General features: G+C 47.0%; 1 protein-coding gene across 5 annotated transcripts in view; it reads left to right on the forward strand.

Moving 5' to 3' along the window:
• Positions 1-16,079, forward strand: part of nfasca (neurofascin homolog (chicken) a) — a 77,473-nt gene that overhangs the window by 40,141 nt on the left and 21,253 nt on the right. For 3 of the 5 annotated variants that reach the window (XM_080495859.1, XM_080495860.1, XM_080495863.1), the window contains 19 exons: positions 997-1,167; positions 1,505-1,552; positions 5,481-5,592; positions 6,410-6,594; positions 6,674-6,805; positions 6,883-7,026; positions 7,187-7,298; positions 7,379-7,545; positions 7,864-8,011; positions 8,352-8,476; positions 10,161-10,205; positions 10,765-10,866; positions 10,974-11,171; positions 11,286-11,356; positions 11,824-12,046; positions 12,161-12,276; positions 12,383-12,593; positions 13,019-13,141; positions 13,529-13,702. In XM_080495859.1, the coding sequence (XP_080351985.1) occupies positions 997-1,167; positions 1,505-1,552; positions 5,481-5,592; positions 6,410-6,594; positions 6,674-6,805; positions 6,883-7,026; positions 7,187-7,298; positions 7,379-7,545; positions 7,864-8,011; positions 8,352-8,476; positions 10,161-10,205; positions 10,765-10,866; positions 10,974-11,171; positions 11,286-11,356; positions 11,824-12,046; positions 12,161-12,276; positions 12,383-12,593; positions 13,019-13,141; positions 13,529-13,702 (2,607 nt within the window). The remainder of the gene's footprint in view (positions 1-996; positions 1,168-1,504; positions 1,553-5,480; positions 5,593-6,409; positions 6,595-6,673; positions 6,806-6,882; positions 7,027-7,186; positions 7,299-7,378; positions 7,546-7,863; positions 8,012-8,351; positions 8,477-10,160; positions 10,206-10,764; positions 10,867-10,973; positions 11,172-11,285; positions 11,357-11,823; positions 12,047-12,160; positions 12,277-12,382; positions 12,594-13,018; positions 13,142-13,528; positions 13,703-16,079) is intronic. The other 2 variants (XM_080495861.1, XM_080495862.1) reach the window with 2 other exon arrangements.

The raw sequence follows: 16,079 nt of genomic DNA on the forward strand, positions 1-16,079 counted from the left end.
GGCACCGAAGTTAGATTCCCATTGGTGGGACCCCTTAAAATAATACGCGTGCTCATTTTGGGACTTTATAGTTAATTGATCACCCTTAGTGACGTTTTCATGGCATGTCAGTGTGTTTAGTGTTAGCTGGTGGCTACATGTTAGCATCGAGCTGATAAAAAACACTTGCATTTCTTGATGTGCAGATTCTTTGATTCTTTGTTGATATTTGAAACTTTCATCTATTTCTCTGAGAACAATGTCCATATGCCATGATTATAGATGCTATATACTGTATGCTTGAATTAGTGAAAAGAATTAACTGTGTAATCGAGATGTTCTGTGACGTGAGCACTTCAGTCTGAAGTCACAAAAAACATCAGAACACACAGAAAGAGTGATCAGTGAGAATGGATGTTTGTCATGACGTTTCTGATGAAGTCCTGAAGCAGGTCAATTAGAGTCTTTGCTCTGTTTCTCTAGAAATAACAGCGTTTGTGCTCTTTCCATGACATCAAGTCTGTATACATCAGTCGGGCTGTATCCAGGCGCTCCTGCTTCACCGTCACATTGTGCAGGTTCTCATTCGGTCACAGATTCCTGTGGAGTGTTTGCATGTTCTACCTCGCCGTGTGTGGATTTTCCTCCACATCTCAATGTCGGCTGTACAAGTGTACCAGTGTTACCAGCTGGTTTTGATAGAAATGGGTGAAATCCAGCTGGAAAAGGTGTCGCTGGCACCGTGACGCTTTTGTCGTGAAGATGAAAACCAGAAAAGTGTTGTGGAGGTTATCTGTGTGTCATGGTGCAGCTCATTCAAAGTGTAGAGCGATAGAATCAGGTGATCACCTGATTCACCATTTTCTCATAAAGAATTACATATTCCAAAACACAAACTGAATCCTGAACCTTTCCTATTGGTGCATTTATGATATGAAAACAACTTTTTTTTTTTTTTGCACAAGTGGTATATATTTCATGTTAGAGAGTAACTGATGCTCCTCCCTCTGCCTGCAGGTATGAATCCCATCCCCCAGGATGAGAGAGTGTCCAAAGGACTGAATGGAGATCTGTACTTCTCCAACGTTCTGGTCCAGGACGCTCAAACGGACTACAGCTGCAACGCTCGCTTCCTGTTCACACACACCATCCAGCAGAAGAACCCGTTCACACTCCGAGTGCAGACCAGTGAGTAGAGCACACACACACACGCACGACTCACATTAGGGAAACTCCATTTGCACATTTCAAAAAAATTTTGATTTTCTTTTCTAGTATCAGACGCTCATTCTAGAAATTTTAATTCAAAGCAACATTGTTCCAAAAAGGCCTGAAACCTAAAGCGTGAAGGGCCTTGTTGTAAAACCCTGTTGTTTGATGCAGCGGTTCCCGGTAGCTCAGGTGAGTCGCGGCTCTTTGAGCCGCTTTGTGAGCGTGCTGCGACGTGCGGGCCGAGGTCAGGCGAGCCGAGGCTCCTCGCTCACGCCGGCGGCGTGCGGACTGACGTGTTGCCTCTCGTTTCCAGAGGAGCCGTTTAACGACACGTCTTACAATGCCTCTGACCCGTGGGGTGGTGAGTGTTTCCCGTCGGGACGGCTGAACTTCCCGTCCCGTCCTCCTCCGTCGGCCTCACTCACTAACCCGCCGTCTCAGAGAAGCTGCTCTAACCTGCTAATCCCGCACTCGCCCTGCTGCTGCTGCTGCTGGTTTTAAACACACCGGGAGGCTCTGTGAGCTCTCACAGAGGAAATGTATTCGATCAGCTCAATGACCTGGAGTGACTTACATTCTGTCAGTCATGAACAACACTAACTTCTATTTCCAGGCTGTCGTTCCTGTCAGGTTTACATGTGCCGGTATGGGACAGGTTTTCAGAAAGTACCGTACCCGACTGCTACTATTGTTCGTAGCCCCTCCGTTGACGTACGTTGAGATTCAGAATGAGAACGTTTTGTCGTAGGGAACAGAGGCTGTGTGAGTTCCGCGCTGGTCCAGCGTTTCCTATTGCGTGATGACGTCACATACCTGTCACAACCACACCTACAGTTTAACCGTACTTTCCGTGGCGGAACCACACAGCACATTTTAGTCTGGAGGCTCGGTTCACTAGAAAGAGTTGATTCTTTTTGAATTCCTCCAATATTTCATTTTCTATTGCTGAATTTGTAAATATATTGTTTCATCGACTTCTCATAGTTGTGAGATCACAACAAAAGTCTTTCAAAGTGACGCAGAAACTCTGTTGATCCATTAAGACTCAAACTGTTGCACCACCGGTGGCTTCAAGTCTAAAGAGTCGCAAAAATCTCACTTTTCAAAGTCAGATCTCCAAGCAAATGACAAATTGGTCCTGGATGATGGTGTGGCATCTTCACACCGAGACTCATCATGAGAGCCTGTCTCATCTTTTATTGGTTTGCCCTCAAAACTGATTCTGGTTTTCCTGTGGTGATTTCAATATTGATGCCGTACGCCTTCACTATCATTTATTACATTCATTATTTTCAACACCAATTCAATACGTGAGCCGATAACTGCGGCGGAGTTGTTGTTTCTGTGTTGAAATAAGTAAAAGCTGTGGGATATTTGAGGAGTTCAGTCTTTTTAGAGGTGTGGCATCCTCAAATGGAGCTGAATTAGAATATCTCAGTAAATGAACGAGAGGTGTGCATCTCATTCAGCTCAAAATCTCTTCGGCTTGCCTTTCAATCAGGGTTAAATGATCACGTGTAATGAATAAACATACAATGATTAACACACAAATTAGCCCTAAGTGGAGTCTATTGCACACAGAGGATTGAGTGCGTTTCTGCATTAGTGCAGCGCAGCTCCTGCACGATCGTCGCTGGAGGGAAGAGATCAGCCAAAGTGGCAGCGTATGTGCCCGCGGCTGATGTGGGAAGACGATCAGTGAAGCCCCCGGGGTGGAAGGGATCTGCCCCGGGGGGAGAAGGCAGGCTGCTCGCCCCCGTGGGACTGGAGACGCCACGGAGGAGGATTAGGTCCAGCATGAATATTCAGAGTGGATCCAAGCTGCGGCCTGTAACAGTGTGTGTGTGTGTGTTTCTCAATATTTCCCCACACACACGAACACAAAAAAAGCCCACTGTTCAGCCTTGCGTCATGGTTTCTCTCCACGTAAGTGACAGAGTGTCTTTTGATTTCTATTAACCCTTTCCTCTCCCTCCTCACCCTCTCCCTGGTCTCCGCTGGCCGCTGGAGAAGCTAGCAGCTAACAGACACTTTAATCCCGCTCAGATCTGCATCACAAAGGAGGCTAACGCTACTATAACCCCACACACGTCCCGGCAGGCGGCGGGCAGGATTGGATGGTCACAGCGTTAACAGTATTGGTTCTGGGATTGAGTCACACTGGAAATCTGTTGTCTGGATTCAAAAACACGGAACATTGTTTACAAGGTGTTGCCATCATTGCACACACGGACAGTATGTTTTTACCAAGTCGTGTTTTTATTTCTGCTTTTTCTGGTTAAAGGAACACTGCTAGTGTCCTCAACTTAAAGAACCCCTAGAGGTGTTTTCGTGCTACATTATGTTTTTAGTCAAAAAATTCAATCAAGGTTCATTTGTGAAACAATCACTGCATGACTTCACAAGAAAAATGAAAGTAGAAGTTTCACTTCAGTGTTTTCCTGACATGCATCTGAATGGATCCTAAATGATCGGACTCAAAACGCAGCTGTTGAACACCACGGAGCTCATTTCATTTCAAAAGGTAGAACCAAAAATCGAAAAGTCCCCAAACCAAAGTCCACGAGTTCCTTGGAACGTTAATCACCAGAGAAACAGAGACACTGTAGTCCAAGAACACGGAAACACAGGAACACAGCCAACGCAAAAACACTGACGACCACGACATTCTCTAAAAGCCATGACATACCCCAGCCACCAGGTGGCGACAATCACACACTCAGGCGCAGGTGAAACACATCAGGGCAGGGAAACAAATCAGACACGGGGAGGGGAAATCAAGCAGCCTGAAGCCAGACACCAGAGGCAGAACCTCTAAATAACACAAACCTCTGGCCTGCAAAAACCTGTACAGAAAAATCCTTCATTCCAAATAGTCACTGAACAAAATGAAATAAGTAGCTGGACTTATATGTATTTTTATAATCTACTGTTTCCTGTTTCCGTTTAACATTTAATTTATGTATGTACTTGTGTCTTAAGTGTGTTTTAAATATGTTTTGTATTTTATTGTTTGGGGCCTTGTTAACAAAAAACGTCACCACTTGGGGCAGATGTATCGTGTCTCGTCTCGTCTCGTCTCGTCTCGTCTTGTCATACCTCACCTCACCTCATCTCATCACAAAACATGAACCATGACAGCAAAAACTAAAAATTCTACATGAATCGTGTCGAGGAGACGTTCAAACACAGACCTGCAGGTACTGCATGATGACGTCAAGCTGGTCTGGTGTGGATTCATCGTTACGTTGTTGAGCTGATGGAAGGAACAAAATTCATCTTCTCGCCTGAACTGACCATTAAAAGTCGAAGAACTTTTAGCAAAAGCAGTTAAAACTGCTTCAGAGGAGGTTTTAGTTATCGACACTTCCAGCATGTTAATTGATCCATTCCGTGTTCAGGTAAACACTGAAGGCAGGTAAAGTCACGCGATTCCTTAAAATATGTTTCCTGAAGCAGTGAGGCTGTGGCTTGACGAGCTCTCAGTTCCTACCAACCCTGCTGGAGTCGCTGAGCAGGACGGGAAGCTGCTCTGACACTCACACCGTCGGAAAAACACATTCCTGTTTGGCAGTGGGTCGTCACAACCTGTGTGAATCCAAGAAAACCGGATTCCGCCTGATTCGTAGGCCCCGTGCGTCTGCAAGTTGTGGGGTCCAGGCAACAGTTTGGAGTTTGCTCACATCCCGGCCGCTCTCACTGGACTGACTCTGTGACTCTTGTTCAAATGTCTTTTCATCGTTTGTGTGTGTCTCTGGTCAGAATGTTCTAGTTGGAAACCAAAGCCGCCGTGGTTCGTGCTGCCTCGGTAAACGGCTGAATGCGAACTATAAAAGACCTCTCCGATGGAACAAGAGCTGGTCTTGGCAGGCAGCTCGGTGCACGATGTGATGGGCTTGTAATGCGGTGAAGCACCGGAGCCTCAGCTCGGTGCTGGGAAAAAAAAGTACACGACCTTAAATATGCTTAAGTAATTTAATCAACAATGGAGAAAGCTGATTTATAGGAGGTTGCTGCAGTTATCTTGGGCCCTCTGTTCCCTCGGTGAACCGCCTTAATGTCTTCCTGAGAGGAGCCTGAGGGCGTTAGAGCTGCTCGGACAGTCCAGGCCCAGCCTCCAGGAAATGATCAGAATAATCATCGACATTGATCTGACAGAGGATGTTTACTTTCTCAAAGCAGTGAGTCATGTTGCAGGGATCTGTGTGTGTGTGTGCGTGTGTGTGTGTGTGTGTGTGGGTGTGTGTGCGTGCGCGCGAGCTGACTTCTTCTCATCACTCGCTCTGCAGGCCGGAAAGTAGCCGAGTCCACCCCCACCTTCCTCACACCCTCGGGGACGGAGAGCGCCAAGATGGTGCTACGAGACGAGCAGCTGCTGCTGGAGTGTATCGCAGCTGGACTGTGAGCACACACACACATACACACATACACACACACACACTTTCTACCCTTTCAACCAGTGGCCCCTGTCCCCACCTTTTGCAGCCTATTTCCACATTATAACTGAATTTTGCTCAGATGATGATCATTTTAAAGCACGTTTGAACCATTAATGTTAAATAGTGGTACATTCTCATAAATCACCATGGATCTTAGAGTTTTGCCCATGTGGTTTTTACTGTAAGTTAGTATCATTTTGTGAGCAGTGTTTTGATGTGCTCATCAGTATTCATACTGGATTTGCTCATGAATTTGTAAAAAAAAAAAAAAAAAACACACCTGCTGATTTTTCCCCCAACTTCATCCTAAAAACAAAGACTGTTGCCAAAAAAATGAAGCGATCGATTTGTTTGTTGCATGTTTAGATGCAACAGCATTGAGTTGATTTCACAAGATTTTGCAAGATTCACTTCTATCACCTTTGAAAGCATTTCTGCTGCTCTAGAAGTAAAAAGATAATTACATTTTCAATAATTTTATTAAAAAAAACAAAGTAAATATATTTAGAGTTGTGGTTATCATTTTATTGTTCATTATTTCTAGATGATATTGCATTTTACTGGTCTGGTTGTGGCTTTGGTTTGACCTTTGACCCATATAGTCTACAAAGAGCAGATATCAGCCACCCATCCTGCAGGGTGGGACATGTCCCTGCTGAAGCTGTCCTGGTGGGACTGAACCTCTTTGAGAATAACATGTGGAATGAAAAAAAAAACCCACCAAACCCTTGAAATCAGATGAAGAACCGATCCTGACCCCCGGTCTCTGCCTCCCCCAGGCCCACCCCCACCATCAAGTGGTTTAAGAAAGGGGGGGAGCTGCCGCTACGCAAGGTGAAGTTTGAGAACTTCAACAAGATCCTGAAGATCATCAACGTGTCGGAGGAGGACGCTGGGGAGTACGTGTGCATGGCCAACAACCACTTGGGCAGCATACGACACTCCATCTTCGTTCAGGTCAAGGGTGAGTGTTCAGGTCTGGGACAGATGGAGGCAGTCCTGCTGACGGACTAACCGGACACCCCCCCCCCTGTGCCCCCCAGCGGCTCCCTACTGGCTGGACAAACCCGCTGACCTGGTGCTGGCTCTGGACGAGAACGGACGCATGGTGTGTCGCGCCAACGGAAACCCCAAGCCCAACATCCAGTGGCTGCTGAACGGGCAGCCGATAGAGAGTACGTAGCCTTACGTCGTGCTTTGAACTTTTCTTCCTGTAATGACTCCCCCCCCCCCCCCTCCCCCCGCCCCTCAGACGCTCTGGCCAGCACCAGCAGACAGGTCCTCGGGGACACCATCATCTTCCGCATGGTGCAGATGGGCAGCAGTGGCGTGTACCAGTGTAACGCCTCCAACGAGCACGGCTACCTGCTGGCCAACGCCTTCGTCAGCGTCCTCGGTGAGACAGCCACAGACACACTTTACCTTTAACATTCAGGAAACACGTGTCTGGTTTACATCCGACCTTGGTTTGGGAGAGCTTGTTTGAGTCCTTGTGAAGATCTTTCTCACCCCCCCCCCCCCCCCCCCCCCTCCCCCCTCCTCCTCCTCTCCTGCAGACATGCCTCCCAGGATGTTGGGTCCCAAAAACCAGGTGATTAAAGTCATCAAGAACAAGCGCACCTTCTTGGATTGCCCCTTCTTCGGGTCCCCTCTGCCGGAGTTACGCTGGTGAGCATCTCGACTGTGAATTTGCGGTTTGAGCGGCGGAGCGGGACCCTTCAGCTGCGACGTGACTTCCTGTGCTCCAGGTTCAAGAACGGACAGGGCAGCGGGCTGGACGGGGGGCAGTACCGGCTGTACATCAACGGCACACTGGCCATCAAGCGGGCGCTGGCCGAGGACGAGGGGACCTACACCTGCGTGGCCAGCAACATCCTGGGCAAGGCCGAGAACCAGGTCCGCCTGGAGGTCAAAGGTCAGGCACCCTTCACACCTGCTGCGTCGAAACCGTTTGCTTCCCTTGTGCCAAACAGACGGCCGTCTGCAGTGTCAGAGGAAATCTCCCGTGCCTTTAATCAAGTGCCTGATCGCTCTCACTCTCCTGAAAACATTCAGGATACACACAAAACAAAGAATCAACGTGATTCAGAGTCCAGTCACTGCGTCACTCCTGTCTGCAGCTTTCTTTCTGAACAGTCATGAGAGTGAAGACGTCTGATTCTTTACTCAGTGTGTGTGTGTGTGTGTGTGTGTGTGTGTGTGTGTCACCCTGTGCCTCCTCGCTCTGACTCAGATCGGACTCGTATCGTTGAAGCTCCGCAGCATCAGTCCTCCGTCAGAGGCTCCACGGCTCGTTTGGTGTGTCAGGTGACCTCTGACCCCAGCCTGCCCGTCACCGTCACCTGGACCAAGGACGACAAGCCAGTCCACCTGGGATGGAGGTAACGCTGTCACCCTGAGCGTTACAAACACACTCTTGTGACACTGACAGGAAGGCTTTCCGGCTCTTATACTTGCATTTTCAGCAAGTTGCAGTTCCTCCAAACACCACTAGAGGGAGTTATAATGCACCTGACCTGGTGTGGAGAGTAAAGAGGCAGTTTAAGCTTTTCTAGCTTTTTCTATTGCACCTTTTAACAACCTGTGTGTGCGTGTGCGTGTGTGTGTGTGTGTGTGTGTGTGTGTGTATGTGTGTGTGTGTGTGTGTGTGTGTGTGTGTGTGTGTGTGTGTGTGTGTGTGTGTGTGTGTGTGTGTGTGTGTGTGTGTGTGTGTGTGTCCAGGCTGAAGAAGGATGAGGAGTCGCTGACCATCCCCAATGTCAATGAGGGCGATGAGGGATTGTACACGTGCACCGTCAAATCTGAGATAGACCAGGACTCGGCGTCAGCCCGCCTCACAGTGTTAGGTACACTCACACTGAAAGACGTGTCGCACACACACACCTTCGTCAACATCACACCACAACGTGTCTGTGTGACGCACACTGAGAGTCAGGCGCTAAAGAGGAACGTGAGTTCAGTCCTGCTGTAACTTTTCAAATATTTTATCAGCTTAATACTATCTAAAGTACATCAATAGAGATTTTCTGCTGCTTGTTTTTTTTCACGTCTGGAAGATTGTTGTGCTTTTAACAGCTGTTAGGGGAACTTTAATGCTGAAAGTAGATGACAAAAGGACATTTCACTTCACAATTAATAAAATACGGTTCAAAAAATCCCTATATATAATAGCTCATCCTATTTTTAATATATAAAATATCCAAATTGTTCAGGTTTGGTAAGCAGATATTTAAATGAACACAAACTATTTGTGCTCTGGCACTTTGAAAACTTGTCCAAACCTGTTTTATTCAGAGATTGTTATCATTGATCTGAAAATAAAATTAGTTCTAAAGCAATGACTGAACAAAAAGCCCCCAAATAACTCCTGAACTAATTGGATATTAAGTGATATTCACTTTTTGCCTCCTCAAACAGACTTACTGAGTAATTTCTCTGACATACTAAACGTCAAACACCAGAAGGAAAACACTGGCACTGGTCAGCGTCCTCTTAAAGTCAGTGTCACACCTGAAAAGAGTCAGAGTACATGTGTAATACCGTCTCTGACCACCTGAGGGGCACAGAGGCTTTTAAACAAAACCTTGAAAAGTCACCTGAATTTAAAAAGCTTTTTCTGAAACGTCTTTCATGGTTTTCTTTTCGTCGCTCAACGACCCTGATGACCTTTTACATTTTCACAGCTTTATTTTTTTACTTAAATCTAAATTTTTCTCTTTTTTTTCCACTTATTTTTTTAAACGTTAACAGTTTTTTTTTGTTTTGTTTTTAACTTTCTTTTATTTACCTTTTAAATACCTTTTTTTTGTACTTTTTGACTGACATTTTTTTTTTTTATTACATTTAATCTTTGACATTAAGATTTAAGATTAAGGATTTAAAAATTCAGGACTTAAAAGGTAAGAAAAAAAATTGTTAAACGTTTTCAGAAAATTGAGTTACTTTTCACTTTAATTAACAGCTTTTTTAAAACTTGTTGCACTTCAAGATCGCTTAAATGTAAAGTGTAATACAAATAAACATTATTATTATTATTATTATTATTTTTATTATTATTATTATTATAGTTATTATTATTATTATTGCGTATTGTGTTTTGTGAGTAGGTTTGCATGTCGTGGAGATTCTTTCAGTTTGTATAAAAATGCCTTCAGCTGTTTAACTCTGCTGTTTTTCAGCTCCTCGCCTTCAAATGGAAATCACTGGAAATCATGCATGCTTTGTTGTTGTTCTAAACTCTTCACTCAACTCTTAGATTAAATGCTGTAGCTTCCTGTAGTCAAGCAGTTTGAGTGCGACACTGATGACGGTGTTTGGCCGAGTCGACTGAAGCCCAAACACCATCATCATCATCATCATCCTCAGTGTGAACGTGACGAGTGTAAAACCGCCGCTCACACCGTCGTCTCAAACTAGCGGCTAACTCTAGCTAGCGGTCCTACTAAATGATGTGTTCATAACTGTGTTGATTGACTAACGCTGCACTCTAACCTTTATGCCCGCCTCCTGCTCCTTGTCCCCGCCCCACAGAGGAAGCCTCCCTCCACCCCTCAGTCTCTAGTGCCTTGCCTCCAGGTAACGCGCGGCTCGGCCACCGGCTCTGTTCTGTCTCGTCCGGGTTCCCACCTTTCTTTTCTCTCTCGTCGTCTCCATGTCGTTCTTCCCAGTGCCTCAGTGTCTGACTGTGTTTACGGAATGTCACGTCGGATTATGTTTGCCTTCCGTCAACATAATCACCTTTCATATTATTCTCAATATTTCTTGTTTGTTCCCTCACAACCACTTCAATCATACTTCTTTTGCATGCCCCGTTTTTTTCTTCTACGTCAGAATAACATCAAGGTTCTTCTGTCAGTCCCTCACTTTTACGCTGTGATGCATTTTGCGGCATCATGTTATGGTTTTGTTCGTTATAATCAACATTTCTGCTTCTCATAAACGTGGATTAGCGACGTTCACATTTCCACTAAACACTTTGTGTGTCGGAGTGAATCCGGTTCACTCATTTACTTTCATATCAGCATGAAAAAGGCCGACGATAATCATCCGCGTTGACTCTGTTTCAAACGCATTGGTGTGCTTGTGTTGATGTGTGATTAAATCTAAAACGAGGCCTTGCCGCCTCCCCCTGCAGACCGCCCCGACCCCCCCATGGATCTGGACGTGTCGGACCCGGCGGCCCGTAGCGTTCGTCTCACCTGGATTCCGGGAAACGAGCACAGGAGCCCGGTCACAGGTGAGTGTGTGTTCAGACGGGATCCCTACAGGAAGGTCACGTGGCCCCCGGCCCGGCTGGGAGGCGCTTTAGACCGGGACAATAAAGGGAAGCTGGACTGTGTGCAGAGTTCTTGGTGCAGTTCGAGGAGGACCGCTGGGAGCCGGGCAGGTGGCAGGACCTGGCCACCTACCCCGGGGAGCTCAACTCCGTCATCCTGCAGCTCGCCCCCTTCGTCAACTACCAGTTCAGGGTCGTCGCCATCAACTCCGTGGGGCCGAGTCAGCCCAGCCGGCCCTCGCCGCGCTACAAAACCAGCGGGGCTCGTAAGCTTCACACTGCATGAGTCCCATTCGGGAGCACCCTGCCCCGCCACACTGGGCGGGGAGGGAACCTGGGGCTGCCGGGGTACAAACTCTTGTCTGTTCTGTTCAAACAAGCGCCGGACGCCATTCCCAGAGGCCTGCGGGGATGGGGCTCCGCAAAGGACAACATGGAGATCTCCTGGGAGGTGCGACGCCGGCGTACATCACATGAGCCAGCACAGACACTGACCCGCCGTCTGTGCTGGAATCACACCAGTTTGTTCCTCCAAACTGAAAGGAGGGGAAGAGAAACAGGGTCGAGAAGCAGAAGCTGCTGCGTCTGCTTTAATCTTTCCTCCAAACACAAGACTGCAGACGAACATAGATGTACAGTAGGATATCAGTTTAGATCATGGATAGATAGATAGATAGATAGATAGATAGATAGATAGATAGATAGATAGATAGATAGACAGATAGATAGATAGTGTAGAATGTATATATACAATACAACATGGATATGGATTGTAGATTTAGTAGAATAGAAATATACAGTACAATATAGATATTAAATATAGATATACAGAAGAATATAGGTACATATGTAGAATTGTGTTCTTTGTGTGATTTGTTGTTTGACTGGTGTGATCTAGAATGTGCCTTGTCTCTGCAGCCCCTGCTGGACCTGGAGAGAAACGGTCCAAACCTTCACTACCATGTGTGGTGGAGGAGGAAGGACTCCGGGGAGCCGTGGAACAACGTGACCACAGCGGACTCCAAACATGTGGTCCAGAGCACCGAGACCTACGTGCCTTATGAGACCAAAATCCAGGCCAGGAATGAATTTGGGTCTGGACCAGAGTCCAATGTGATCATCGGATTCTCCGGAGAAGACAGTGAGAGGACTGAACGCTTTATGCTGACGACAGAACCGGATGTTTAGTTGTGGTTCAGTCCCATGTTGTGGAAGATGTTTGAGTTGTTGACTGTTGGTTGTTTGCTGTGTTCAGAGCCCGCTGCGGCGCCGGCTGACCTGCGGGTGTCGAAGGTGGACAGCACCAAAGCAAACGTCCACTGGAAGCCGGTGGATCTGGCCTCCGTCCAGGGAGAGTTCAAGGAGTACAGAGTGAGACCACACGCCGGACACCCCACTCTCCTTTCAGTCCTTCAGGGAGCTTCCCTTCTTCCTTCTGCACCCGTTAACCCCTTCCTCCCCACCATTCCACACACAGCTGTACTACTGGAGAGAGTCCAGCCTGGTCCCTGGTCTGAGCGTCAGTAAGGAGAAGAAGACCAAAGGTTTTTACAGCACGGTGGCCGAACCCTCCGCCATCCTCAGCGACCTGGTACCTTTCTCCAAATACAAGATGTTCATGGTTGTGGCCAACAGCCGGTACGAGGGCCCACCTAGCAACACGCTGGAGATCACCACCAAGGAGGGAGGTTAGTTATGTTGGTGAGAATATGGCTGTGTTCACCGGCGTTTGGCCTCACTGGGACGTTTTAGTGGATTAAAGACAGGCACAGGGCATCCACACGTTTCTCACAGGAATTTAGTGGAACATCTGGGAGCCACTCTCCGAGCACTTTGTTGTGCAGGGGCCACATCTGCCCAGCAGCGGTGAGAGTGACGGCTCAGGAACTCAGGACGTCTTCGGCTGTTGATGACGGGCCTTTGCTTTGCCGACACGATACCCTGAAGGATAAACCACAAGCTTTGCACGTAGTTATTTAGTGAAACGGAGACTTTGGATCTGGAGCCCATATGAATGTTGAATCCAACCGCAACCCGAGGTGACGAGAGCAGCGTCTCGTAGCTGTGTTAATCCCCCGCCCTCTGATCACTGTGTGTGTGTGTGTGTGTCTAGTTCCTGATGCTCCCAGGTTCTTCAAGATCAACCGCAGGACTTTGGACACTGTCTACCTGGAGTGGGACAAACCCGCGGAGCCCAACGGTATTCTGATCGGATACCGACTCAAGTACCAGACAGGTGAGCCGCTCAGCTTCATCTCGCCCAAAACAAGTAGGAAGACCAAAGTCGCTGGACGACCTCTACCTGGGGGGGTCTGCTCGTCTGTGGAAGCTCCGATCAGGTGGCTGAACCGTGGAACTCCCTCTTCAGCCTGATTTCCTCTGTATTTATGACAGTGAAGGCAGTTTTACACATCAGAAACCTCAGTGAAAATCATTAACCATATCATGACCAGCGCCAGGTGGAGCGAATGCCGCTGATTGTGTCTTTATGGTGGGGCCAGTAAGTGTTTTTGGTATGGTTTTGACTGTGTGTGTGTGTGTGTGTGTGTGTGTGTGTGTGTGTGTGTGTGTGTGTGTGTGTGTGTGTGTGTGTGTGTGTGTGTGTGTGTGTGTGTGTGTGTAGTCAATGGCTCCAGGTTGAGTTCCCCTCACCTGGACACCTTCCCTCCCAACGTGACGGACTTCGCGGTGCGGCTTCCCGACCGCTCCACCCGCTACAAGTTCTTCCTGTCGGCGCTCACTCAGGTGGGGGCCGGGGAGGTGTTCGCTGAGGAGTCGCCACACTTTGCCAATGAGGGTGAGTGTTAGTTCTACATGTTGACGTTCATTTTTTACCAAAGAATAAAACCCTGTGAAGAAGATTTACTGGAATAGTTTGAAGGTATTTGACTTGTGAGGATTTTTTTTTTTTTAACTTGTTTTAGACTCTCATGGTACTTACTTGTCGAGAAATGAAAAAAGTAGAATATGGTGAACAAACCTGCAGCCACAGAGACCAGCCTGTAGGTCTCTTGTAGTCTGACAGGTTTAAACCTCGCCACTTTTACAGAGGAAAAACCAACAATCATATCTCTTCTGACCAAACGCGGTGAGGAAAAACTCACACAACTATCAATAAACTATGAAACAGAAATCTGCTGTTACTGAAAACCTTCAATCACTGCATATTCCTGCAGATATCACAGGGTGTTCTGCACCTAATGAAATGCAAAAGGAGAAACATTTTGTACAATCTGTAAGCTGTGCAAAAGACTCACTATATCCACGTAAGCATGGCGCTCCAGAACTCATAGAAGGCCTCCACGTCACCAGGGGACAAACCCTGAAAACAAACAACAAAACACTGCATCAGTTTCGTGAAACTGGCTCTGCAGACCCGCGTAAAACCACACATCACACTTTTCAAGTCCACTTTTGTGAACTCCTTCAGGTGAAAGTCACAATCGAGCACCAACTTAGATTCAGGTTTTCCCAAATGAAATGCAACACAATTTATTTTCTTCATAATTCTGACCTAAATTTCTTAATTCTGAGAATTTTCTGACGTGACACTAATCCACCTCCGTATAAGCTAATATAAGATAATGGAGTGCATTTCTCTAACTGTTGGTGTTTAGTTCTCCTCATTATCGATTGGGGTGTTTTTGATGTCATACTATTTCTTAGTAATTTCCTCAAAAGTACACAGAAGTCAGACGCCGTTCACTCAGGTTGTGAACTGTGTGTATCTTGGCTGTCGTTGCGTTTCCAGGTACGGTTCTTTCAATTGCCGTCGCGTAGCGTTGGAGGGCTGCGAGAACTTTCATTACCATCATCAGCTGCTTTTCAAACGGAAATTAATTCGTGCAAAGTTTTTTTTAATCTGCTTCCAACATTAAATCTCCACATCACTGCAGCATTTTCTATGGAATTACACTGTTTTATCACGTGTGTGTGTGAGTTTTGTGTACGTGTGTTTGTTGGTGTGTATTTGTGTGTGTGTGTCTGTTTGTGTGTGCACACAGCACCCAACAACTTTTCACGTCACAAAGATAAACACACGTTTAATTTTTCCCAGCTCGTTGCCACAACATGAGATTTTATACAGAATCATGCAAAACGTACATCAATACAAAAGTGAGAGAAATAATGACCAGCGCGGTTCAAGTTTTTTTCACTGATATTATTTAATATGAAGAAGATGAGGAACAAACAGAACTTGCATGTACGAGCCAGTTCAGTTCACCAGCCAATGTTATCCTCATAACTATCTGTATTTTGTATTTTCCTTGACGAGAGGTGAACGGCGTCCCCGTTCGCCCCGACATGAACCCTGCTAACAGTGTCAGTGTGTTGGAGGAGTCGTTCTGTTTGCAGAGCGGCAGCGGCGACTCGGCTGCTCCCGTCGTCCCGCTCTCACGCCTCTCCTCTCTCTTCTCTCATTGGCAGAAGACTTTAGTGACGCCACAGGTCTAGGTAATGCTGTGGAACAAAGCACAGCTCTGCTTGTCGTCTTCTCCCATCCGTCATGTCTGCTCTCCCACACGCTCACAGCAGTGCAGTCCACTTCCTCACCTGCAGGAGGAGCTGTCAGTGAGGGATTAAGATAATCCTGCCTGGCGTGCAGGGCTGACCGCGACGGTGTGAAATTAATATATACGACGTACAGATTGAGCTTCACAGCGACGTTTTGCAACGTCTTACAACATGTAAAACACCTGCAGGTTCAGTGGTCAGCAGGTGAACATAATTGCCATGAGTGTTGGACTGTACTGCTGTGTGGTTTATTTTTTTTTATTTTTTTGTGGCTGTCTTCTTCTTCTCCTCCTCATCCTCACCCCCTTCAGTGTATGACGCTGCAGCTCGTGCTTTCAGGGATGGAACAAACCTGCCGCCTGGCTCTCAATCCTCACGTCGACTGATTGAAACAGGGCAGATGCAATGTCACTCATTTGCACATCAATATTTAACCTCATACTGGACATCTCGCTCAGCCTGGTCGCTGTTGTGTAACCCTGACGTGACCTCAGGGGGGGTTGGGGGGTGGGGGTGCATGTCCCTGAACCGGGGAGGGAGCCCCTTCAATGAATGGTGCAACTTGATGGGGGACAAACCAACTCTAACTATTCACACACTCACTGGCTTGATTCTCTGGCTTCACGTTTTCTTTTATAATTCACCTTCATTGTCTGTTG

Source organism: Blennius ocellaris, assembly GCF_963422515.1.
Source record: "Blennius ocellaris genome assembly, chromosome: 4".
NCBI lineage: Eukaryota > Metazoa > Chordata > Actinopteri > Blenniiformes > Blenniidae > Blennius > Blennius ocellaris.